The 24,342-nt window shown below is 40.9% G+C and overlaps 1 protein-coding gene across 4 annotated transcripts in view; it reads left to right on the top strand.

Annotated features, from left to right (window-relative positions):
• The window catches only part of man1a2 (mannosidase, alpha, class 1A, member 2), a 147,996-nt gene that overhangs the window by 100,519 nt on the left and 23,135 nt on the right, over nt 1-24,342 (top strand). For all 4 annotated transcript variants that reach the window (XM_086265801.1, XM_086265803.1, XM_086265802.1 and 1 more), the window contains exons 7-9: nt 6,454-6,548; nt 13,188-13,311; nt 13,545-13,638. In XM_086265801.1, the coding sequence (XP_086121927.1) occupies nt 6,454-6,548; nt 13,188-13,311; nt 13,545-13,638 (313 nt within the window). The remainder of the gene's footprint in view (nt 1-6,453; nt 6,549-13,187; nt 13,312-13,544; nt 13,639-24,342) is intronic.

Here is a 24,342-nt window from a genome sequence, read left to right as displayed (position 1 = left end):
CCTGACACAAAAAAAAGTCAGTCGGGTGCAGAAGGTAAAGGCAAATCTCTCCATAGGAATTGCTAATATAGGCGTGCCATTATCACTGCGTGAAGAAACAGCTTTTCAGCTCCACATACGCCCACAGTTCTGTAAGTGATCCCCAGCAGTTAACCGGCTGTTTACACACCGTGCACGGTGAAACAACACTGCCATCATTTTCTGCTAGTGTCATAGGTTTCCTAAAGCGTACAGTGTACCTGCTTGAAATTATAGTTTTATTTGGTGTTTTAAAAATAAACCAGTATGACTATAAAATATTAATGTGTGTAGAAGAGGCATAGAATAGCAAAGTTGCCCTTAATAGTCTTTATTGTTGTGGAAGGTAAAAGTCACATTTACAGTGTGCAACGTCTCTGAAGAAAGCTTTCAAACACACAGAACAAACATGGTTCAGTTGTACAGTTTCTCACTCCCCTCTAAGTACTTAAGTTGCTACTTGTACTGTGAGACAATCTTAAATCTGCACACATTTATAAGTGTTGCTCAGCTGGGTCTCAGTTTATTTTGTCAGCCATCCTCCTTTACTTTGTAGTGTGTGTGTTTGGTTTGAGATAATTCAGCCTGTTTGATAAAAATCCCACCAGTACTGGTTGGACAGCATCTGCCCTCAGATGAGATGTGATAGTCTTGTCCTGGGTGTGGTCCCGTCTATACCAGCCTACTTTTTCATCATTCTTTTCCTCTCTGCCTCTTTCATCCCTTCTCAGCCTTCTGAGTAAATTTTCTTCATTTCCTTTCATGCAATTCATATCTTGTTCATATGCAGGCCTATTTTGCATCGGCTTGACGGCGTCATTCCCACTCTCCCTCCCCTTGTCTCTATTTGTTTCATGTTTAACTCCACAGTTTGACCTCCAAGTCTTCTGTACAGTGTCCCCCTGGCTGCTTAAGTATTCTGCAAACACCAGCATGTGTTATTGCTCCCTCTTACTTTGTGAGACAGCAGGAATTTTCCATAGATCTGGTCTCTCTATAAAACTGTTCAGCCCTGACAGATTGTGTTGATGAATCAGCCTCCGTCTGCCCTGTGCTGAACCACTTCTCTCAGTGGCACTGCTGTCTACTAGTTATATAAAGGCCTCTTTGGGCATTTGTCCCACAACTGTCCTCCATGAGTGAAATACACATTGCAAAACTGGAAATTGAAATTTTTTACAGGCCTGGCATTCTTGAACCATTTTCTTTTTACTGGCAACATGTTTGCCATTCACACTTCACTAAAGTGCTGCAGTGAGATCAGATTTGAGTCGGTCCATATCAGCTCACCCAGACCTCCCAGTTTCTGTTGATTATTGTGGAAACTTCTGTTAAGTTCATAGGATTTCTTTGGTGCAAATACTCCATGAACTTCATTGATTTATTAATTAATTTATTGACTCTGTGATGATATTTTTTCCACCTCCTATAAGCACACATGTTCAATAATCATGTTTTTTTGATTAACTGTTTTAACTTTGCACGATTTTATATTCTGAATGTTGTATAATTGGCTTACTGTGCTCAGATCAGCCAATAAATACGTAGCAGTTCAATTTGAATGGACCAGTAGGTGGAAGCTCTACACCTGGAAGACAAGAGAAAAAGAACAGCAGCAGTGCCACTTATCATGGCATGTAACAGTGAATGATAGTTTTCGTATAAGACTGTAACCATGCAGATGCTATTAACAACCCTCCACAATGTACAATATGAGGTTAAAAAAAAAGAAGAACAAAGCACAACAGTTCATTTTTGTTATACAGCATTTTTAATGTAGCTTACCATAAGTAGTGGGCATATCAACTGAAAATATAATATTGTATTAAGTCCTTACATTTACTGTATCTTTTCAACTCAGACCATAAGCTCTACAATATTGTCCACTTTGTTTGTTTTCTTCTATATTAATTTAACCTGTGTCTCCTGACTCTTCAAACGTGTCTTCCTTACACGCAGCCAAGATTTCGGCCATAGACTCTATAAGACATGGATGTAGGTAGCATGATCACTCACTGGTTTCTCAAGGCTCCGTTTGAAGCCTGGAGATGAGCGTTTCCACAGTCGCCATCTTGGTTGCAAAAAGCAGACATGATCAGTGTCGCCTCAAGAATTATTTCTTTTCTTTTTTTTCCTCTTTATTTATAAAGTTTTGCACATGTAATTTGACATATCAGGCCCAATGCAGAAAGTACCAACGGATATAAAGACATATATCAAAACAAATTATGCCTTTAAAATTCGGATGATAACAAGAAAAAAGAAAAAAGGAAGAAAAAACAACAACCCACGCACAGAAAACAACAAAAAACAAACAAAAAACAAAAAATTATTTAAAAAATCAACTCCCTCCCAAAACCATAACAAAAGGGAACCCTGTGGTACAAAAGTTCAGTCTGTTGTAAGTGTTTTCAACGAATTAAAGTAAATGATAAAAGGCTGCCACATCTGTGAGAACTTATTAACATTTCCTCTGAGTCTAAATTTTATTTTCTCCATTTTTAAAAAGAACATAACATCTTCCAGCCAAAGTGATCGGGCTGGAGGGTGAGAAGCTTTCCAAGACAGCAAAATGCGACGCCGTGCCAGCAGTGAAGTGAAAGCGATAATATCCAGTTGCTTACGACTAAGGTTCAGGGTGGCGTCCTCAGAAACACCAAAAATGGCAACTAGTGGACATGGTTTGAGAGTAACGCTCAAAACATGAGAGAGCACTTCAGAGTAAAAAGTCCAGTATAATTGAAGTGACGGGCAGGCAAAAAACATATGAGTTAAATCACAGGGGGAGGTGTTGCATCTGTTGCACAGGTCAGGAATGCTGGGGTATATTTTAGATAATCCAGATGTTGAGAAGTGTAATCTGTATACCGTCCTAAACTGAATAAGGGAGAGTCTTGCACATGAGGCTGAAGAATGAATTCTGTCACTTTGTCCCAGTAACCTTCAACAAACTGAAGACCCAGTTCCTGTTCCCAACTCGAGGCAATTTTCTTGGTTGAGTAATTGCCCGATGCCGTAATTAAAGTATATATTTGTGATATTAGAGCCTTACTGTGAGGCTTCAACTGGAATAAGTCTTCCCACCAAGGCTTGAGAGGCTGATTTGGAAACTCTGGCAAGATAGAAGATGCACAGTGTCTTATTTGAAAGTAGCGGAACAAATGATACGAGGGCAAATCATACAAAGAACAAAGGTCACTAAAGCTGAGAAAAATGTTATCTTTGAAGAAGTCATAAAAACATTTGATACCTTTTCTTGCCCATATACGGAAGGAGGAGTCCACCAGGGACGGGGGGAAGAGGTGGTTTTTGCAGGTTGGGGTCAGAGCAGAAGCAGAGACAGAATTGACGTGACGCCGGAATTGATACCATATTTTTAGAGAGCCAATTAGAACAGGGGTTGTCTGTGAATCGTAACAGGGAAACGGGAAGGGATGAAAATAATAGTGCTGGGAGTGAGGAAGAGAAACATGATTGAGCCTCAAGGCAACACCAAGACGCCTGAGGATCAGGCAGCCAATAGGTATACTTCTGAATGTTGGCTGCCCAATAATAAAACATCAAGTTGGGCAGAGCAAGACCCCCACTGAGCTTACCCTGTTGTAGTGAGGACATACTAATCCTGGGGGTCTTATTTGCCCATATAAATGATGAAATCATTTGATTCACAGATTTGAAAAAGGACTTAGGTAGAAACAATGGGATACACTGAAAAAGATAGAGGAATTTAGGTAGGATATTCATTTTTATAATATTAATCCTGCCAAGAAGTGATACAGGAAGATTTGCCCACCTTTGAAAAGCCAACCTTACATAGGTCAGCAAAGGGTTAAGATTTGCTGTTCGCAAAGCTTTAAATGAACTGGTAATATGCACTCCTAGATATCTAAAACCTGAAGAAGCTAAATGGAAATTAAAATCTGTCTGTCTAAGCTCTTTTACAACTGGGTTTATAGGAAAACATTCACTTTTTTGTATATTAATCTTATACCCAGAGAAAGAGCCAAAACTCAGAAGTATTTTCATTATAGAGGAAATACTTGAATTGTTGGATTTGTAACATATAGTAATAAGTCATCTGCATACAGAGCAACCCTATATTCCGTACCACCACGAATAACCCCTTGAAACAGAGGCGATGTTCTGAGAGTCACAGAGAGAGGCTCTATTGCTAAAGTGAAAAGTAAAGGTGAGAGTGGGCAACCTTGACGTGTACCACGTGATAGAGTAAAATACTCAGAATTCACATCATTAGTACAAACAGATGCCAGTGGCGTAGTATATAAAAGATGAATCCAAGATATAAAACTGTCACCAAAACCAAATTTCCTCAAGACTGCAAAAAGATACCCCCATTCCACTCGATCGAATGCTTTTTCAGCATCCAGTGAGATCACCACCTCAGGGACAGTGCTATGATTTTTGGAGTATATTATATTAAGAAGGGACCGTATATTAAATAAGGAATGTCTTCCTTTAATAAAGCCTGTCTGTTCGTCTGATATAATAGAAGGGAGAACTCTTTCCAAACGGGTTGCTAGCAGTTTGGATAAGATTTTAAAGTCTACATTAAGAAGGCTTATTGGTCGATAGGAGCCACAACAGGTAGGATCCTTTCCTTCTTTATGCAGTAATGAGACCGAAGCCTGTCTTAGTGTCTGAGGGAGAGAATTATTTAAGAATGATTTCTTAGGGGTTCCCATATGGGGGGGCACTAAAATATTGGGGTGGCACGCCAAAAACAGAATTTCGCGTTTTATTATGCAGTTGTCAGATATAGGTTTCTTAAAAAATATGGAAAAGAGAGAGACAAAGGAATTATAAGCCTAGTTAATTTCCTGCTATTAAAGTAGATATCACTGAAAATGGGTAGATATGAAAACCAAATAAGATTTTGAAGCAGTAATAAGTAACAAGTTCATGTTTTAACTCATTGTAGGGTGTCTTCTTCTCTTGTGTTAATGTTTATTAGAGTTATTACCAACCACTGGGGGTTGGTAATAACTGTTATTGACATGTGGTGGTTTTCAGATAGAATGCAGGTTTTTAGGCACTTATGCATTGGCTTAATTTTTTCAACCCAGAAGCTACATCCATGTTTAATGTTGCCTTACAAAAATGGCTGTTGGAAAAATTTTTTAAAAGTAGCTTAAAAATCAGGCAGGACACGAGATTGAACTTGTGTGCATAAAGCCGTGCACACCAAAACATGTCTGTCTTCCTAGTGTCAGTTATATGTGGACATACAACATGATGTAAAACTATTGCAAGGCAGATTAAATTTATTATGACTCTTATAATAAAATATATAAAGAGGCTACATTTGGCTCCTCCCTGCCACAGGAGGTCACCTCAGTGGGTTGCATGTTTGATTTAGCAGAGTTTTACACTGAATACCCTTACTGATGCAACCCCCAAAGAGGATTTGTAATTGTACTATTTTAATTGCATAAAAGAGAAAATTAGAGTAAAAAATAAATCGCTTTCACTCTTTACTTTGACTATTGAAAGGCCATAACATCGGCATTCACTGGCATTCCTGCAACACTACACCACTTTCCCCCCCACACTCCCACCACAACCACCCACCCGTTCTGCAGGTGTGCTTCTGTTCTCACAGCTGGATCTGTGTCCTTTAGATGACCATATTAAGAATATCCCATCTCACTGACATCAAACAGAAACAAAAGCAAAATAAAGGTCCTGTGCAATTTAGAATGGAAACAAAAGCCATCTTCTTTCTGTTCTATTCAAATATGATGTAAAATGTGTAAGATAGTTTATTAGAATGTCAACTGACCGCAGATGAAAGTAAACGCCTGCTGCTGGAAAAAGGTCTTTTCAGTAGATGTTGTCGTCTCAGTCGCTGCTGAGCTGACTCACAACATCCACAGTGGCATTTTCAGCTTTCAGCATTTACTGGTATTCAGTTAGTTCAGCAGTAGAATAACCTTAGTTTCCTTTTATCTCTTTGATTGGCAAGCTGAGAAAAGAACAAGCGCTGCAGCAAGGGCTTCTGAGCCTTCATCTGTCAAACTAGCAGCAGAACTTGTGTAATCTCCAAACGAACACATGTCCATTTCTCTGCATCAGTCTGTAGAAATTAGACGCCAGTCATGATAATAGAAATCTAGACTGTGTCCTATGCCCTGCAAGGTTTTCTCCCTAGAGATATCGGTATTTCTCTCAAACTGCAGCACAGTTTGAAGGGAGGTTTTGCATATATTAAGATTTCTGTATTCTCCAAAAATCTGCTCAGCTCTGTGGCCGTCATTTAGCACTCATGTCTCTCCCAGTATCCAACATTCTGCATTTGTTTGGTCGTTGGCAGTTGTTTTATGCTTGTGTTTGTCAGGTTTTTGAGTCGAACATTTAGCCGGGCAAATGAATGAAGTGTATATGTTTAACGTGAACCCTTTCTCTCACACTCTCTAGGTTTTCAAACTGAAGGCAGTCCAGCTAGCTGAGAAGCTGCTTCCTGCCTTCAACACCCCCACTGGTATCCCCTGGGCCATGGTCAACCTTAAGAGGTTAGTGACACTACCACTAAAAACCATCCCATCATCTGTTAGGTTCTCTTAAATGCTGAAATGAGTATGAAATAAATTCCACACGGTCAGAAATGCCAGTTTTCTTTTGAGACTACACAAGATTTAACAGATTTCACCAGAATACTAATGAAGAGTTTACAGATATAAGTTTGCTTTACTTAACTACAGTTGTGGTTGGAAGTTTACATCCACTCATCACGAGCACGAATGTCATGGTCACGTGTTTTATTGATTACTTTGAAGTGTTCTTTTTCTAGGGCAGCATACATCTCTAATGAATTTAAAAAACAAGAATAAAGCACATACATTTGAGTTCGTTTTGGATTATCTCTAATTGATACATGTAACCTCACTAATATCTGGTTAAAAACCACTCTGGAAGTTGAATCTTGACCAGATAGCCATCAACAAGTTTGTGGCATAATTCTGTCTGGATATTTGACACTCTTCTTGGCAGAATGGGTGGAGTTCAATGGTTGGTGTCTTGGCACTGACCCGTCATTTAAGCGTAGTCCAAACATTTTCAATATGGTTGAGTTTGGGGCTTTAGAAACACCACTCCAGAAGCTTGATGGAGTAATTTGTAAACAACTACAGACACTGAGCATCAGTTCAAACAACTAAGTACGTGTTACTTAGATGTGTCACCACTTTGTCTGAAAGAAGAGCCAGACTTTCACCCTCAGATCAGAGGAAATTAGTTAAGATGTTCAAGGAACAACCTAGAAGCTATGAAGACTCAAGCCTGTCATGACCTTGAACACCAACGTCAAAGTTCAGAGGGAAGCCAGTTTGTCACCTTCAGCTGAGAGGGTGTTCTGATAGGACAATAATCCCAAACAAGCATTAGCACGCACTGGTTCTGGAATGGATAAAGCAGGCTAATAATAAACTTCTCGCCTTCCCTATTGAGCACCCGATTGAACACTTAAAATCCAGGGAAACCATTTAATTTAATCTTATCAGAATCAGAATCAGAATACTTTATTGATCCCTGGGGGAAATTATTTTTTGTTACAGTGCTCCATTTTAAACCAACATTAAGACAAGACAGACAATACGCTAACTAAGAATAGTACAATAATTATGTTTTATTGATATATTTTTCTCTTTGTAAGGTGACCTTGGGTTTTAGAAAGGTGCCCTCAAATAAAATGTATTATTATAATTATTATTATTATTAATTTAAACCTTGATAAATTGATAAATAACTCTCAATTACATTACATTTTTGATTCCTGAAAGTAGCCACCCTTTGCTTTGACAGCGCTGCAAACCCTTGGCCTTCTCTCAGTGAGCTTCATGATGTAGCCACCTGAAATGGTTTATACATAATGGTTATACACTAGACTTTTTAGTCTCCCTGTCTCTCGGTTTAGGTCAGCTTTGCTGTGATTTACAGTTCCTTGCAGACAGAAGGTTTGACCAGCAGGTAGACAGTGCACACAGCCAGAGCTGTGTGTCTATGTTAACTGTATTAGCAATATCCCCTGTGAGCGATATCATACAGATGTAAGAGTAGAAAAAATACCATCTGACACTGAGTATTTAGTGCAGTGTTTTATCAGAATCAGAAAGGGTTTTATTGCCAAATGTTGAGCAGGTTTACAACATTAGGAAATTGCTACGGTCCTTCAGTGCAAACATACTGTCATAAATTACGCTAAAATAGACATGAAAATAAAAATAAGAATAAGAATTAAAAGTGCTAAGTAGATAGATATATACATGAGTGCAGGTGGTGATCAGTGCCGAACATGGAATGCTGCAGTGAACACAGCGTAGGGTCATGTGTTAGTGGTGGGAACAGTCATACGGTTATTGTTCATGTGTCCAACAGCAGAGGGGAAGGAACCGTTCTTATGGCGAGAGGTTCTGGTGCGAATGGACCGGAGCCTCCTGCCTGAGGGGAGCAGGTCAAACAGACTGTGTCCAGGGTGAGAAGGGTCAGCTGAGATCCGAGCTGCACGCCCCAGTGTCCTGGAGGTGTACAGGTCCTGCAGAGATGGGAGTCTGCAGCCAATCACCTTCTCAGCAGAGCGCACAACACGCTGCAGTCTCTGTGTGTCCCTGATAGTGGCTCCAGCGTACCACACGGTGATGGAGGAGGTGAGGATGGACTCGATGATTGCAGTGTAGAATTGCATCATCATCCGTGTTGGCAGGTTGAATTTCTTCAGCTGCCTCAGGAAGTACATCCTCTGCTGGGCTTTCTTAATGACGGAGGTGATGGTGGGCTCCCACTTCAGGTCCTGGGTGATGGTGGTACCCAGGAAGTGGAATGAGTCCACAGAGGTGATGGGGGTGTCAGTCAGGATGATGGGGGGAGTGGGGCTGTGTGCTTCCTGAAGTCCACAATAATCTCCACTGTCTTCTGGGCATTCAGCACCAGGTTGTTGTGGCTGCACCAGGACACCAGACGTTCAAGGCAGAGCTGAAGTCCACAAACAGGATCCTGGCGTAGGTTCCTGGGGAGTCCAGATGCTGCAGGATGAAGTGTAGAGCCATGTTGATGGCGTCATCTACAGACCTGTTGGTTCTGTATGCAAACTGCAGGGGGTCCAGGAGGGGGGCCGTGAGGGTCTTGAGATAGGAGAGAACCAGGCGCTCAAATGACTTCATGACCACAGATGTCAGAGCCACAGGTCTGTAGTCATTTAGTCCAGTGATCCTAGGTTTCTTGGGGACAGGGATTATGGCATTGCTGCATTTGGGAAGTGTCGATGTTCTTGTGAGCTTGAAATGATCATGGAATCAGGAGAGCAATGCAGAGAATGAGAACAGATTATCACTAAGTGAAGAAAAGATGAAAAGCATAATGGATCTTGTTTAATGAGAACAAATTGAATGGAGTAGAAGAAAATGGAATAAAGGGAATGAAGCAGGCAGCTTCATGAATATGAAGAGTTGTGGTGGGAGGAGGTGGTGTGAAATCCTCCTTTGTGTGGGGTGAGGAGGGGGGTGTCGTAGGTGAAGTGTTTGAAGGTGGTGATGACTCTATGGAGGGGGGAGAGGTGGGGGAAGGAGTGTCCAAAGTGTCTCTATTGTTGGGGCCGTTGGAGGTGTGAAGGCTGCCTGATGGCTCGTCAAAACGGCAGTAAAAGTCGTTGAGGGTGTTGGCCAAGAGCAAGTCATCAGTGGAGTGGGGGGTTTTAGGCTTGTAGTTGGTGATATTCCTAAAACCTTTCCACACAGAGGCCGAGTCATTCTCTGAGATCTGCTGCTGCATCTTCTCAGAGTGCTGATGTTTAGCAACGTCCACTTCTTTAGTGAACCTGTACTTGGCCTCTCTGTAGCAGTCCCTGTCTCCGCTTCTGAACGCCTTTCTCTTTTCCAGCCACAGCTTTTTGAGTTTAGGAGTAAACCAGGGTTTGTCATTGTTATAACTCACCCTGGTGTGTGATGGCACAATGCTGTCCTCACAGAAGTGGATATAGGAGGTGACAGTGTCCGTAAACTCGTCCAAGCTGTTAGAAGCAGCCTTCATTGTGTCCCAGTCTGTAGACTCCAAACACGTGCGAAGCTCCTCCACAGCCTCGTTGCTCCACAGTTTTTTGGTCCTCACGACAGGTTTGGAGAGCTTCAGCCTCTGTCTGTACGCGGGGATCAGGTGGATCATGACGTGGTCAGAAAGTCCGAGTGAAGCGCGGGGCACCGCGCGATAGGCCCCGCTGATCGTGCTGTAACAGTGGTCCAATGTCCTCTCCTCTCTGGTCGGGCATTTAATATACTGCTTGTATTTGGGAAGCTCATGGCTCAGATTGGCTTTGTTAAAGTCCCCAAGAGCAATGATGAGAGAGTCCGGGAATGTCCGCTCCATGTGCAGTATCTGCTCCGCGAGTGCGCACTGAGCTGCCTGCACATCCGGATCTGGCGGGATGTAAACAGCGGCCAGGATGAATGAAGCAAACTCCCGCGGAGAATAAAACGGTTTGCAGTGAATGAAAAGGTATTCCAGAGAGGAAGAGCAGTGCTGAGCAATCACTGTTACATCTGTGCACCAGCCACTATTAATGTAGAAGCAGACACCTCCACCTTTGGTCTTACCACAGAGAGAGAGGCCTGCCGGTCCGCGCGCAGCAGATGAAAGCCCTCCAGCTTGAGCGCGCAGTCCGGGATGTCCTCACTGAGCCACGACTCCGTAAAACATAAGACACAGGAGGAGGCAAAGTCTCTGTTCATGCTTCTCATCAGGGCCAGTTCGTCTATCTTATTCCTGAGTGAGCGTACGTTGGAAAGGAAGATCCCAGGAAGAGCAGTTCGCAGTCCGCGTCTCCTCAGACGCACGAGTGCGCCGGCTCGCTTACCTCTCTTTCGGCGTCTCACTTTCCTGATCACAGTCTGCAGTAAATCTGCCGCAGATGCGACAAATATTGGAAGTAAATCCACAGGTGTTGTAGTCCTGTAGTTAAGAAGCTCTTCTCTGGTGTAAGAATATCCAGAGGAGTGCCCAGACACAGAAGTTATGCACAAAAACAAAACAGAAGTAACGCACTGAAGCACCAGGGCATCCATACGCGGCGCCATCTTGCTTACCAACATACACATTTTTAAGGTGCTGTTGAATCCACTGAAAGAGTTAATAAAAGGTAGAAACACATTCACAGTTTTGCTGCTTGGACCTCACAAGTAAAATCATTGCTTTTAATGTATTTAAAAGTTGGCTTTGACTTTTCTTTTTAGGTCTTCCAAACTCAGAAAGGGTGTGTGTGTGTGTGTGTGTGTGTGTGTGTGTGTGTGTGTGCGTGCATCTCAATAAAGCCAAGCCCAAGTGTTGAGGGAATTTTTTGGAAGTTGTGCAAATTAGTTTTATAAAAAGCTGCAAAAAAATCCAGAACCAGTGTTAAATTCAACTTTTAGAAACATGTAGCCATCCTGTTTGTAATGCAGGTTCTAACAGTGCTCTGCTTGCCTGATGTATAATCTTACTCTAACATTCATCTCTTTCTGTTCTTGTTAGTGTTTTCTATTCTCGTTTTCTTTCCTCCTCCCTTTCATTTCACCCATGCACAGAATGAGAAACTTTGTGCAGTTTTATGCCTCATGTGTACGCTCTCTCCTGTCCTAGCCTGCCCTCTCTATTATTAGTTTACATTTTCTTATTCAGCATGAAACAATGAAATCAAATTACATCATTGCTGGTCGCTACATATTCAGTTATTATGTGTGTGTGTATGTGTACGTGTACACAGATCACCATCCATAGCTACACAGTCACACGCACCACAAATACCCTTGGGAACAACTGTACACAGAGGAATTTAAACCAGAAAAAACAATAAGTGACAAACCTGTTTATATAAGGTGCTTTACACACAAACACACAAGTCACAGCCTATTAATGTTGCATCCTGTCATGTAAAGCTGAAGATGATGTTTTACTGGCTGCAACTCTTACTTCAGAGCATATGAACAGCCTGAAGCTCTGCTGTGTTTCTCTAGACCAAAAGATATTTAAATTGATTATATACCATATTAGCACATTTATATGGTTGTTATGAAGATGAAAAAATTAAAACATGCCATTAAAAAAGTTTATTTCTTTTGCATTCCTGTTAAATTTTTATTAGGTTCCTATTAAACTTGACACAGGTCCTTAAAAAAGTCTGAAATACACCTGCATTTAAAAGACTTAAAATAGTATCAAACTTTCTTAAAGTTAGTTTGCATGGTTTCTAATTTTAAGTAAAAGTGCAACATGACTGATTAACACTTTAGTTTAACAGTGACAAAAGTAATGTAACCTTGTAGCTTTTAAAAAGGTTGCAACATAATAAAATTGAAAATGAAAATGTTTTTTCTGGCATGTTGTATCTTTAAACCCTTCTTTACTTCAGTGTAACCGCATCAGTACCGGTAATTTCCATGAACCATGTGCTCTTCCTGTCTTATGGAGTGCAGCTAGCGAGAGCTCCAAGGATGAGCGGAGTCATTTGCTAACGTTTATTGCAGCTGCTGGTATTATGCATGCCTTCACAGTGTGGTTGTGCTTGACTGTGTTTTTGCCTCAAGTAGTAAAATAAGTTGTTTTCACCTTTAGAAGAAACTGTTTTCTTACGTATTATGTTGGAGATAGTTTAAGTAGCTTCCTTTTTAAATACTAAATCCTTAACAGAGGCTGAAATGTGGCTCTTGCTCTCACATGTTCCTGGGAGTTTCGTCTTGTGTGCACAGCGTGGAATTAAAATGTGTGGCATTTATCTGTGATATCACAACATGATACTTTTATATCATGTTTAATTTAATCTGGTGTTGCCATTGATGATATGATGTGGTGCAGTCCTGGTCATGACAAATGTGTTTGTCTTTTTTTCGCATTGTTAAAGGCAACAGTAGGGAAATGGTTAGCATATGTCTTGGTTATACAAATTCCTTGATAGATCCAAGATAAGAAACATTAGAGGAAACCATGATGATGATAAGAATGAAGGCCTGGCTAGCCTTGTTGGGCTCTGATAATGTGAATAAGGCAGGTATCTGAAAATCCTTGCCCTAAAAACTGACATGTAAATCCTTATTCAAACTGTCCATCCATCATTGGTTTAAGTTGAAACCTAACCCTTTGCCACCATGACCAAGTGTCATTTCTTTGTTCTTGTTTGTTCTTGTTTTCTTCAGTGGGGTCGGCCGTAACTGGGGTTGGGCGTCAGCAGGCAGTAGCATCCTGGCTGAGTTTGGGACCCTCCACATGGAGTTTGTTCACCTCACCTACCTGACAGGAAACCCAGCCTACTATCAGAAGGTAATAGTATGAATGTACACTATATGTCCTAATTTTCATGCTGGCGTGCTGATTTGTTATTTAACTGCGGATAACGGTCTAGAAAATGCCAACAGTTTTTTGAGAAAAAAAATATAGCCTTTTATCTTAAATAAGAGAAACCACATTCAAAATAGAAGTGCTGAAATATTTAGATTAAAAAGGAGAACATTTCCTGTTTGGATTAAAACCGATCCGACTGGTGTTCCTCTCAGGTGATGCACATCCGAAAGCTACTAGCCAAAATGGACCGACCCAACGGGCTCTACCCAAACTACCTGAACCCCCGGACGGGCCGCTGGGGCCAGCGTAAGTACATGTATTTGTGTTGACATTATCGCATAGCTCCAGGGCTCTCATTAAAGCATTGTAGTTGTTAGCATTAATTTATGACTTTTTTGATGTTTTACTTTTTCATGATTAGACATTAGCTTAAATCCTGCATTTGCTGAACTGTTCATACATTTCAGTGTTCCATTTGTTGGGGTGAAATGGCTTTTCCAGTGTTGTAATGAAGCATTTCTTTTAAGCATTAAATATGATTTAATGCTCGAGTTCCTGCATTGCTGCATTTGGGAAGTGTCGATGTTCTTGTGAGCTTGAAATGATCATGGAATCAGGAGAGCAATGCAGAGAATGAGAACAGATTATCACTAAGTGAAGAAAAGATGAAAAGCATAATGGATCTTGTTTAATGAGAACAAATTGAATGGAGTAGAAGAAAATGGAATAAGGGGAATGTAGTATTCCCAGTATATCGATTACACTCGGCAGTCAGCCAGCGGAAATGAAGAACTCTTGAAGTAAAGTTAGGCATGCAGTGGCAAACTATTCTTTCTCTGAAAGCAGTCATTTCTTTAATTATATCTCTGCTGAAAAAATGATCTGCAGAGACAGCAAGCATTAGTCAGGGGTACATCAAGTTTTGAATTATACATTGGAAAACACAAATAATAATAGAAAGAATGATTGCTGTTGTATTGAGGCAAGGTAAATGCTAACTCAAATGTGGGTTTGGACACAAAGTGCGTCACTGGACCGTTTTCTGTTGCTTTTTTCCTTTATATAAGCAAGCAGTAAGGAGAAGTGTTTTTTAGCTGGACAGAAGGCCAACAGAGTGTTGTAGTAAATGAAACTTTTGTATATAATATAATCAGTAACTCTGCAGATTGTAAATGTAATGCTGGTTAAAACACACACACACACACACACGCACACTCCTTTTCATATCTTAGTGAGGACATCTCATTGACATAACGCTTTCCCTAGCCGCTTACCCTAGCCATCAAAAATGAATGCCTAATCCTAATCCTCAGCCTAAACCCAACTTTAACCCTGACACTAAAACAACATTTGGTCCCCACAAGTATAGTAGTGTGCAAATTTTCTGCCCTCACAAAGATGTCTAAACATATACACACCCACACACACACAGAGCCCTGAATGTATGCTCGTTGACCCCTAACAGTACTTAAGAGTATTTCAGTTTATTGTCCAATCTTTCATAGGGGCTACTAAATATTTCTCTTTGTTTATTTATCTGTTCATTCATTTTTTAAGCATGTCTTTCACATCAGAGACTTAGATGCTAGTTGACTGATATGTGGTTATATATGGGTCTGGTGTTTGTTATCTAGGAATTCCAACAGAATATTAAAGCATTGTGGTTTTTAAAATATACCCTTTCAGTGTGCACACTTTTTTTATGGAGCACCATAGTTTTTGCCTGAAGATCAGATATGACAATCTGCTTGGGGTTTGCTCTTTAGTTCAGTGAGAGGAAATGAAAAGATGAAATCTGTTTCAAATTGAATATATAGTGTTTGAGGTTTTTTTGTCCTAGGTATAGTTGCCATGGTAAGAGAGTGCCATATTCAGCCTGTTCAGTTTTACAGCACCCAAAGTAAGATGGAGAAAAAAGAGAAACAGATGAGGTGATGGTGCCACTCTTAAGTCTCCATTTTATTAGTTTTACTTGACAAAACAAATGAAGAGCACTCAGGGACAGATAGATAAATGGAGAGGCTCATTAATGGATGGATAGGTGGCTTGGCAGTCAGACTGATGCACTTGTAAGTGCACAGACTATGAGCCAAAAGCAGGGAGAAATAAATGGTTTGAAGATGGAGGGTGGGCAGATTGATTGATGGATGAATGAATGCATTAACAGATGGATAGTCAACTGGCAAGCTGGAGGACTAGGCAGGTGATGATGGATGTTTTATGTTTGCTTATGTGCATGCATGAGTCAGGAAATGAGCCTTTCTTTACCTTCCTGTGAAATAAAATGTTTAAAATAACAACTTTTTCTGCGCATGTGTATTTCTGTGCCTTCAGTGTAGATCAGTCTGCATATATGAGCAGAGTTTGTTTCCTGCTCACACTTGCATGCTGCTCCTTGAGTGTCTGCATCGTGATTTTTATGGCCAGGCCACATTAATTTGCTGCTATTTGACCTTGTTGCCTTAGCAGTGTTATTGATTATAGGGAGTTATGTGAGAGCAGTGTAATTAATATGAAACTTCAGGTAGATCAAAGTAGTTTTGAGCAGCAACATCCTTAAATGGTGATTTTTTTTTTTTTGTTGCAAAGTAATAATAATAATAATAATAATAATAATAGTAATAATGATGATGATGAAACATTTTGTTTATAGACACTTTTAAGACCGTCAAGGTCACCTTACAGTAGTACAAACAGCAGCAACAATACAATATAATAGAATATAGGAAAATAAAATTTAAAAAGAAGTGAGTGATTTCACTGTATTTTCACTTCAGTCATCATTTTCCATGAAGCTATAAAATGTTGCTGTCCAGTCATCTATAGCAGGAATTTGAAACCTTTTGGGACTGAGGAGCACTTGCAGGAAAGAAAACTTTCCAATGACCTCCTCATAATCCTAACAGGGATTTAGCTGGCTGCGGCTTAGTGTCACTTCACAATGTAACTGAAATATTTTCATGTCTCACCTGATATCTAGCTGGCTAATAAGCCACGCTATGTAACAGCAGGCTCAGCGAACCGTGAGGGGAAGTGAGCAAAGTCGTTATAACATGATATAATGTGTTACCGTCATACCAGGGTTTCTATTGGCCCAGACAATGTGTAGGAGGGACTGATAGACAAACTAAGCATATTTTATTGTTCTTAGCATTTTTCTAATTGTATCAATGCTAATCCAATTTCCCCTCATGGGACAATTAAGTATTGAATTAATTAAATGCACTTTAAAATGCACAGTTCAGTTTTATGATTTATAGCATATTATTGGCGAGGCTTAGCTATGGCTCAGAGATTGATAAACACTAACTGTAGATAAATAAGTGGTTATCAACAGTGGAATATTTGTGGGTACCTGTAAGGAAATGTAGAGCCACCAGTCTCAGCTCAATCATCCAATAAAAGCCTCTCTCACACACAAACTCTTAAACATGATCGATCTTTAATGATCACTGTTACAATAAAATTACTGTCACTTTCAAACTTTGGAAGCAAACACTTATTGTTTATTAAATGTGTATTTATTGATAGGTACAACAAAGGCAAAATTTGCCTCTAGTTAATTAAGTTAAACTGATTATTAAACAACTCCTTGGTGGCAGAGCCCCTGGTGTTGATGAGGTCCGCCCCGAGTTCCTGAAGGCTCTGGACGTTGTAGGGCTGTCCTGGTTGACACGCCTCTGCAATGTTGCGTGGAGATCAGGGGCAGTACCCGTGGACTGGCAGACCGGGGTGGTGGTCCCCATCTTTAAGAAGGGGGATCGGAGGGTGTGTTCCAACTACAGGGGGATCACACTCCTCAGCCTCCCTGGGAAAGTCTATGCCAGGGTGCTGGAAAGGAGAGTTCGTCCGCTAGTCGAACCTCGGATACAGGAGGAACAATGCGGTTTTCGTCCTGGTCGAGGAACACTGGACCAGCTCTTTATCCTCTCGAGGATACTTGAGGGTGCATGGGAGTTTGCCCAACCAGTCTACATGTGTTTTGTGGACTTGGAGAAGGCATTCGACCGTGTCCCTCGGGGTGTCCTGTGGGAGGTGTTGCGGGAGTATGGGGTGTCTGGCCCATTGCTACGGGCCATTCGATCCCTATACAACCGTTGCAGGAGCTTGGTTCGCATTGCCGGCAATAAGTCGGACTCGTTCCCGGTGGGTGATGGGCTCCGCCAGGGCTGCCCTTTGTCTCCGGTTCTGTTCATAATTTTTATGGACAGGATTTCTAGGCACAGCCAAGTGGCGGAGGGCTTTCGCTTTGGTGGCCTCAGAATCTCATATCTGATTTTTGCGGATGATGTGGTTCTGTTGGCTTCATCGGGTGAGGGCCTCCAGCTCGCACTGGAACGGTTCGCAGCCGAGTGTGAAGCAGCGGGAATGAGGATCAGCACCTCCAAATCTGAGGCCATGGTTCTCAGCCGGAAAAGGGTGGAGTGCCCACTCCGGGTCGGGGATGAGTTCCTGCCCCAAGTGGAGGAGTTCAAGTATCTCGGGGTCTTGTTCTCGAGTGATGGGAGAAGGGAGCCGGAGATCGACAGACGGATTGGGGCTGCAGCTGCAGTAATGCGGACGCTGCACCGGTCCGTCGTGGTGAAGAGGGAGCTGAGTGTAAAAGCGAAGCTCTCAATTTACCGGTCCATCTACGTCCCTACCCTCACCTATGGCCACGAGCTGTGGGTAGTGACCGAAAGAACGAGATCGCGGATACAAGCGGCAGAAATGAGCTTCCTCCGAAGGGTGGCTGGCCTCTCCCTTAGAGATAGGGTGAGAAGTTCGGCCATCCGGGAGGGGCTCAGAGTAGAGCAGCTGCTGCTCCACATCGAAAGGAGCCAGCTGAGGTGGTTCGGGCATCTGATAAGGATGCCCCTTGGGCGCCTCCTGGGTGAGGTGTTCCAGGCATGTCCCGGGGCAGACCCAGGACACGCTGGAGAGATTATATCTCTCGGCTTGCCTGGGAACGCCTTGGTATTCCCCCGGATAAGCTGGAGGAGGTGGCTGGGGAGAGGGAGGTCTGGGCCTCTTTGCTTAGGCTGCTGCCCCCGCGACCCGGCCTCGGATAAAGCGGATGAGGATGGATGGATGGATGGATGATTATTATCCAGTCTTCTGTTTTGGAGTGAGTGTGTAACTCTTTTCTTTACAGCAGTGGGTTTTTTTTTTTTAAACCTATTGAATTATGTTTAAGGTTAAATTAAAGTAAATTGCCATAAAGTTAAATATGGTTGTTCTTTGTGTAATTTAGAAGACCTGTAAGATAAACAGAACACGGTGACAGAAAATGTCAAATCGAGACGAGATACATTTGTTTAAATTCATTACGAGGATGAGCTTTTCAGAACAGAGAGGCAGTGAGGCTGTCTCTCTCTCTCTTTAGTACCGTATCAGCAAACAAACCTAACAGAGACCATGAGTTAAAATCTGTGCAGCTGCAGGGTTTTCTTACCGTATTATCTTCTGTGACAAGTAGACAACCACTATTTGGAGGCTCTGTTATCTTCCTAAAAAGCTTAATTGGTTTGTACTTATTTCAGGGTGAAACTAACTGTAACAGACAGGATGAAAAACACCTTTCTTTTCTGTGATGGGGGTTTATTTGCAATAACTCTGTGTTTGAATTATGAATACTGCCAATGTTGGCATTGGATGAGACCGTTTGAAGATTGGAAGCGTGTGTTGACAGCATGTGCAGCGTTGCCCCGTGTATGTTAATGTGTAGGTGTGTAGACAGTAGTTAAGCCAGACTAATGAGGAATGAGTCTGAGCTCCCCTTTCTTAATGAGATCCAGCTGTGACTGACAGTGTTATTACCACACACTGTTCTGTCTTAGCGTAACACAGTGCTACCTATCTACACACAGCACCCACTCCCTCTTTGGAACCTCGCAGTGACTCTTCTTTGCTCCTGTGTATACAGTCCTTGTCTTTCATCTCTAGATGTTCATGTATCAGAGTTAAATATAGCCCAGACAGAATAGTGTTTTACATAGGTTCAGTATCTACAGGCTGTACACACTGCTACAGGTAAAAGTTTATTATTCAGTCCTTACTCTTTTCTCCCAAAGGATGGAGTGTAGGCAAGAAACAACCTGAAGATTAAGAGAACTGCCTTTACACCTATAAAGATTTTTTTTTTACCAACAGTATCGGTGTCTTTCTGCAGCTTGATAAAAGTTTTAAAACTCTTTTATTACTTATTTTGGCTGGCATTTTGCCAGACTACTCTTTATTCGGAGCTCTTTATAAATTGTTTTTTAAAAAGTTATTATTTATGCAGTGTACAGCAGCTTGGATAAAGCAGCTATGTTGACTGCTTCTGCACTTGTTGCCAGTTTTTTTGCAACTTTTCTGGCTCGTGTACAAGACAATAACGTTCCCGTTCTCATTGATGTCATCTTGAATTGACATCGAGTCACTGAAAGAAGCCCAATTATGTTTTGTAATTTTTTTTCCTTTCTCCTCCTTTCAATAGGACTAAATGTTGAGTGAAAACATTTTATTCTTTGCCCAAATGGTTATTCATTGAATTTTTTAGAAAAATCGCCACCTCGATTTTGACTAATATATTCTTTATTTGATCGAAATAGTCTAGTCTATGAACAGGTTACCTCTTGTAAGAGTAGTTATATTGTATCAGCTTAATGTCTCTGTTACGTGAAAATGTTTACACACAATATAATGCTGGAAAACCTGTTTGGGATCATCCAGTTGTGTGGCTCCAGCACCATTGTTTCTGATGCTGTCACTACTGCTTAAAGAACTTGGAGCTGAGTGTATATCATGTAAACTGTGGTGCCGAGCCCAACAGTGTTCTAATGGAACTTTGCCGACTAGTTTGTGAACTGCATTTCTTTGAAGTCCATAACGTGGCCACAATTTATCCATCATTTTCGGTATAACTCGACCATATTTTATATACAGTTTATGTACAATTACAGAGAATTCCAGGGTGTACTGTGGTGTAATTTAAATCTGGCTCACAATTATAGACACAACCTGACATAACAAATCGATATACTTTATTTCACCTTCTTTTTTTTTTTGAAAATATTTTTATTGAAAAAAGAAAACAGTACTTGCAGTTACCGAAATACAATCAACCTTTCTTAATTTTCCTAAGTAAATTAACATATATATATATATATATATATATATATATATATATGAAAAAAACAACAAAAAAACAAAACACAACGCCCCCCCCCCCCCCCCCCCCCCCCCCCCAGTCCCACACAGATCAACACAACCATCAAACATATTAGAGGAATATAACAGTAACAAAAGTAGATTTAAACAGGCAATACCTCTAGACTAGCAAAATAAGAGATAAAGGGTTGCCACTTGTGAAAAAATTTGGCTGTGCAACCTCTCAACGTATATTTAATTTTTTCAAGTTTTAAAAAAAACATGACATCTTTAAGCCACCGGGAAATAGTAGGATACTTAGCAGACTTCCAATGCAACAATATTAGACGTCTCGCTAATAGGGATGTGAAGGCTATAATATCCCTTTGTGTGGAATCAAGTGTAAGTGAGCGAGCAGGAATCCCAAACACAGCAATCAGAGGACAAGGATGAAGAGTTACCCCAAGAACAGTTGACATAATAGCAAAATACCTTGTCCAGAAACCTTGTAGCTCAGGGCACAGAAAAAACATGTGGCTAAGGTGACAAGGAGAACCATGGCATTTATCACATTTATTTTCCACTTCTGGATACAATTCAGAAAGTCTAGACTTAGAGAAATGCACCCTGTGTATGACCTTAAATTGAATAAGTCCAAGACGAGCACAGGAGGTGGAAGATCGTATCCTCGTTATAGCCCGTTCCCAAGACTCCTCATGTATTCGAAATCCCAGTTCTTCTTCCCATGTACGCTTAAGCTTAACATTAGAGTGGTTACTAAAAGACAGAATAGCATCATAGAGTTTCGAAATGGTTCCTCTGTGATGAGGAACAAATGATAACGTAGTTTCCCACTGCTGTTCTGGAGGTAAAGAGGGGAAATTTGGGAAACACTTAGCAACAAAATTTCGAATTTGAAAATAGCGAAACAAATGGGTAACAGGGAGATTGTAACGAGAAGACAAGTTGGGAAAACTATCGAAAACACCATCCACATATAAATGTTTGAACTGTTTTATACCCTTGTCACACCACACTGAAAATGTCGAGTCCAAAAGTGAAGGGGGAAACAAATGGTTTTCGCTTAGAGGACCCGAGGAAGACGGCATTACAAAATTAAAGTGACGTCTAAACTGAAACCAGATTTTGAGTGTGTTAAGAACCACCTGATTATCAGTGTACAGAGAGGGTCTCACGGGTAAAGAGGAATAGAGCAAAGCCGGTAAAGAAGAGCCCTTACATGATGATAGCTCCAATTTACACCACGAGGAACCAGAAGATTTTAGCCAGTAGCAAAGTTTATGGATGTGAGCGGCCCAGTAATAGACTAAAAAATTAGGTAATGCAAGTCCTCCACTAAATCTGCATCGCTGCAGCAAAGTTTTAGAGACCCTAGGTGGCTTCCCTCCCCAAATGAAAGAACCAATAATCTTGTCCAGTGAAACAAAAAAATGTTTCGGCAAAAATAAGGGAATTGACTGAAATAAAAATAAAAATTTTGGTAAGATGTTCATTTTAACAACGTTAATCTTACCGATTAAAGAAAGGGGGAGATTACCCCATCTTTGAATATCAGATGTGACCCTAGATATAAGAGGAGACAAATTTGCTGATTTAAGGCCAGCTAGAGAGCGAGTCACGTTAATCCCTAAGTACTTAAACCCAGACGGACTGAGACGAAAGGGTAGATCGGACTGTTGAAGTTGACGTGCTGCCGTATTAACAGGAAAACACTCACTTTTCCCCAAATTCAATTTATAACCTGAAAACGAACTGAAGTTCTCCAGAATACTTAAAACAGCAGGGATGGAGCATGCGGGGTCAGTCATATATAATAACAAGTCATCCGCATACAATGATACTTTATGTGTAATTCCATTACGGATGATTCCCCTGAATACAGAAGAAGATCGCAATGTAATAGACAGAGGCTCGATGGCAATGGCAAAGAGTAAGGGAGACAAAGGGCAACCTTGACGACAACCACGACCCAGCGCAAAATAATCAGAGTAAACATCATTAGTATGAACACTGGCTTTAGGGGACGAATAAAGAAGCCGAATCCAGGAAATAAATTTATCACCAAAACCAAATTTCTCTAAAACTGCAAACAAGTACTCCCACTCCACCCTATCGAAAGCCTTTTCAGCATCTAAAGAAATCACAAGTTCAGGAAGTTCAGATAGACGCTTTGAGTAAATAACATTAAAGAGTGTACGGGTATTAAAAAACAATTGCCGTCCCTTTATAAAGCCATTCTGCTCTTCAGATATAATTCGAGGAAGCACATCCTCAAGGCGAGATGAAATTACTTTAGCCAATACCTTTGCATCGGCATTAAGCAGAGATAATGGCCTGTAGGAACCACAGGAGGTTGGGTCCTTGTCATTTTTGAGAAGGAGCGCTATGGTTGCTTGTGTGAAAGTAGGTGGTAATGAACCGGTTTCCAAGGATTCGTTAAACACAGACAAAAGCAATGGTGCCAATTTACCAATAAATGTTTTATAGAATTCAATTGGAAACCCATCCGGGCCCGGGGCTTTATTAGACTGCATAGCTGTAATAGCTTTTAATACTTCTTCAACAGATAATGGGGAGTCCAATTGCCCCGCATCATTAGCACCAATAACAGGGTTTGAAAGATTATGAAGAAATGCATTCATTTTAGCTTTATCCGTGGGAAATTCGGACCTGTACAACAAAGAGTAAAATGTTTTAAAGGTAGAATTAATTTCCAAGGGATCTGTAGTAATATTGTCATCAGAGTGTTTAATAATGGGGATCACACGCGAGGAGGCCTGACGTCGTAACTGATGTGCCAACAAGCGACTAGCCTTGTCACCATATTCGTAATATGAGCCACGACTGCGTAGTAATAAGTGCTCAGCCTCTTTGGTTGACATAAGATCAAATTCTGCTTGCAAATCAAGGCGCTGCTTCAGTAATTCTGGAGAAGGGTTCAGTGTATAACTTTGATCAAGGTTACTAATTGCAGCTATAAGTTCTTTAAGCCTGGCAGTAATCTTTTTATTAGCACGGACAGAGTAAGAAATAACTTGACCTCTCAGGTAGCATTTAAGAGTCTCCCATAGCAGAGAATATGAGACAGAATCATCCTGATTGAAGGACAAGAACTCCTCAATAGAGCCTGAAATAAATTCACAAAATTCTTTATCCGCCAGAAGGAGAGAGTTAAATCTCCAAAGTGGAGGGCTACGTTTATGGGTAGAAAGATGAACATCCAATAGCAGAGGAGAATGATCAGATATTACAATACCAGAATAGTCGGAAGAATTAACACATGAATTAAGAGTTCTGTCGATGAAAAAATAATCAATCCTGGAATAAGACTGGTGGACCTGAGAGAAGAATGAAAATTTTTTGATTGAAGGGTTGCGAAATCTCCATGGATCAACAAGATCATTCTGTTTCATAAAATCTGAGAATGTTTTAGACATAGATGATTGAGTCAAATTACGAGGACTAGATCGATCCAAAATTGGATCAAAAACACAATTCAGATCACCACCAAGGATAAGCAAATGTGTATTCAGAAAGGGGATGTTACTCAGCAATCTATTCAGCATCATCAAAATTCGGGGCATATACATTTACCAACAAAACCTTTTTCTGCATTAGGGTACCAGCAACAATGATGTATCTACCGTTCCTATCAGCGACAACATTGGTCAAAGTGAATTGAACTTTCTTATTAATGAGAATGGCCACTCCTCTAGCCTTCGAATTAAAATTTGAGTGAAAGACCTGACCTACCCAAGGGCAATATAACCTATAATGATCCTTAATGCGAAGATGAGTCTCCTGTAAAAATGCTATGTCAGAATTTAGACGTTTCAAGTGAGTAAAAACCTTAGATCTCTTAACAGGGTTACCCAT

This window comes from Aulonocara sp. 'chitande type north' Nkhata Bay, linkage group LG16 (assembly GCF_057382095.1).
Source record: "Aulonocara sp. 'chitande type north' Nkhata Bay isolate Kocher_YH1m ecotype deep benthic linkage group LG16, A_spYH_male_GT1.1, whole genome shotgun sequence".
Lineage (NCBI taxonomy): Eukaryota > Metazoa > Chordata > Actinopteri > Cichliformes > Cichlidae > Aulonocara > Aulonocara sp. 'chitande type north' Nkhata Bay.
Note: the sequence above shows the minus strand (reverse complement) of the source record. Positions and strands in the feature narration are given on the sequence as shown.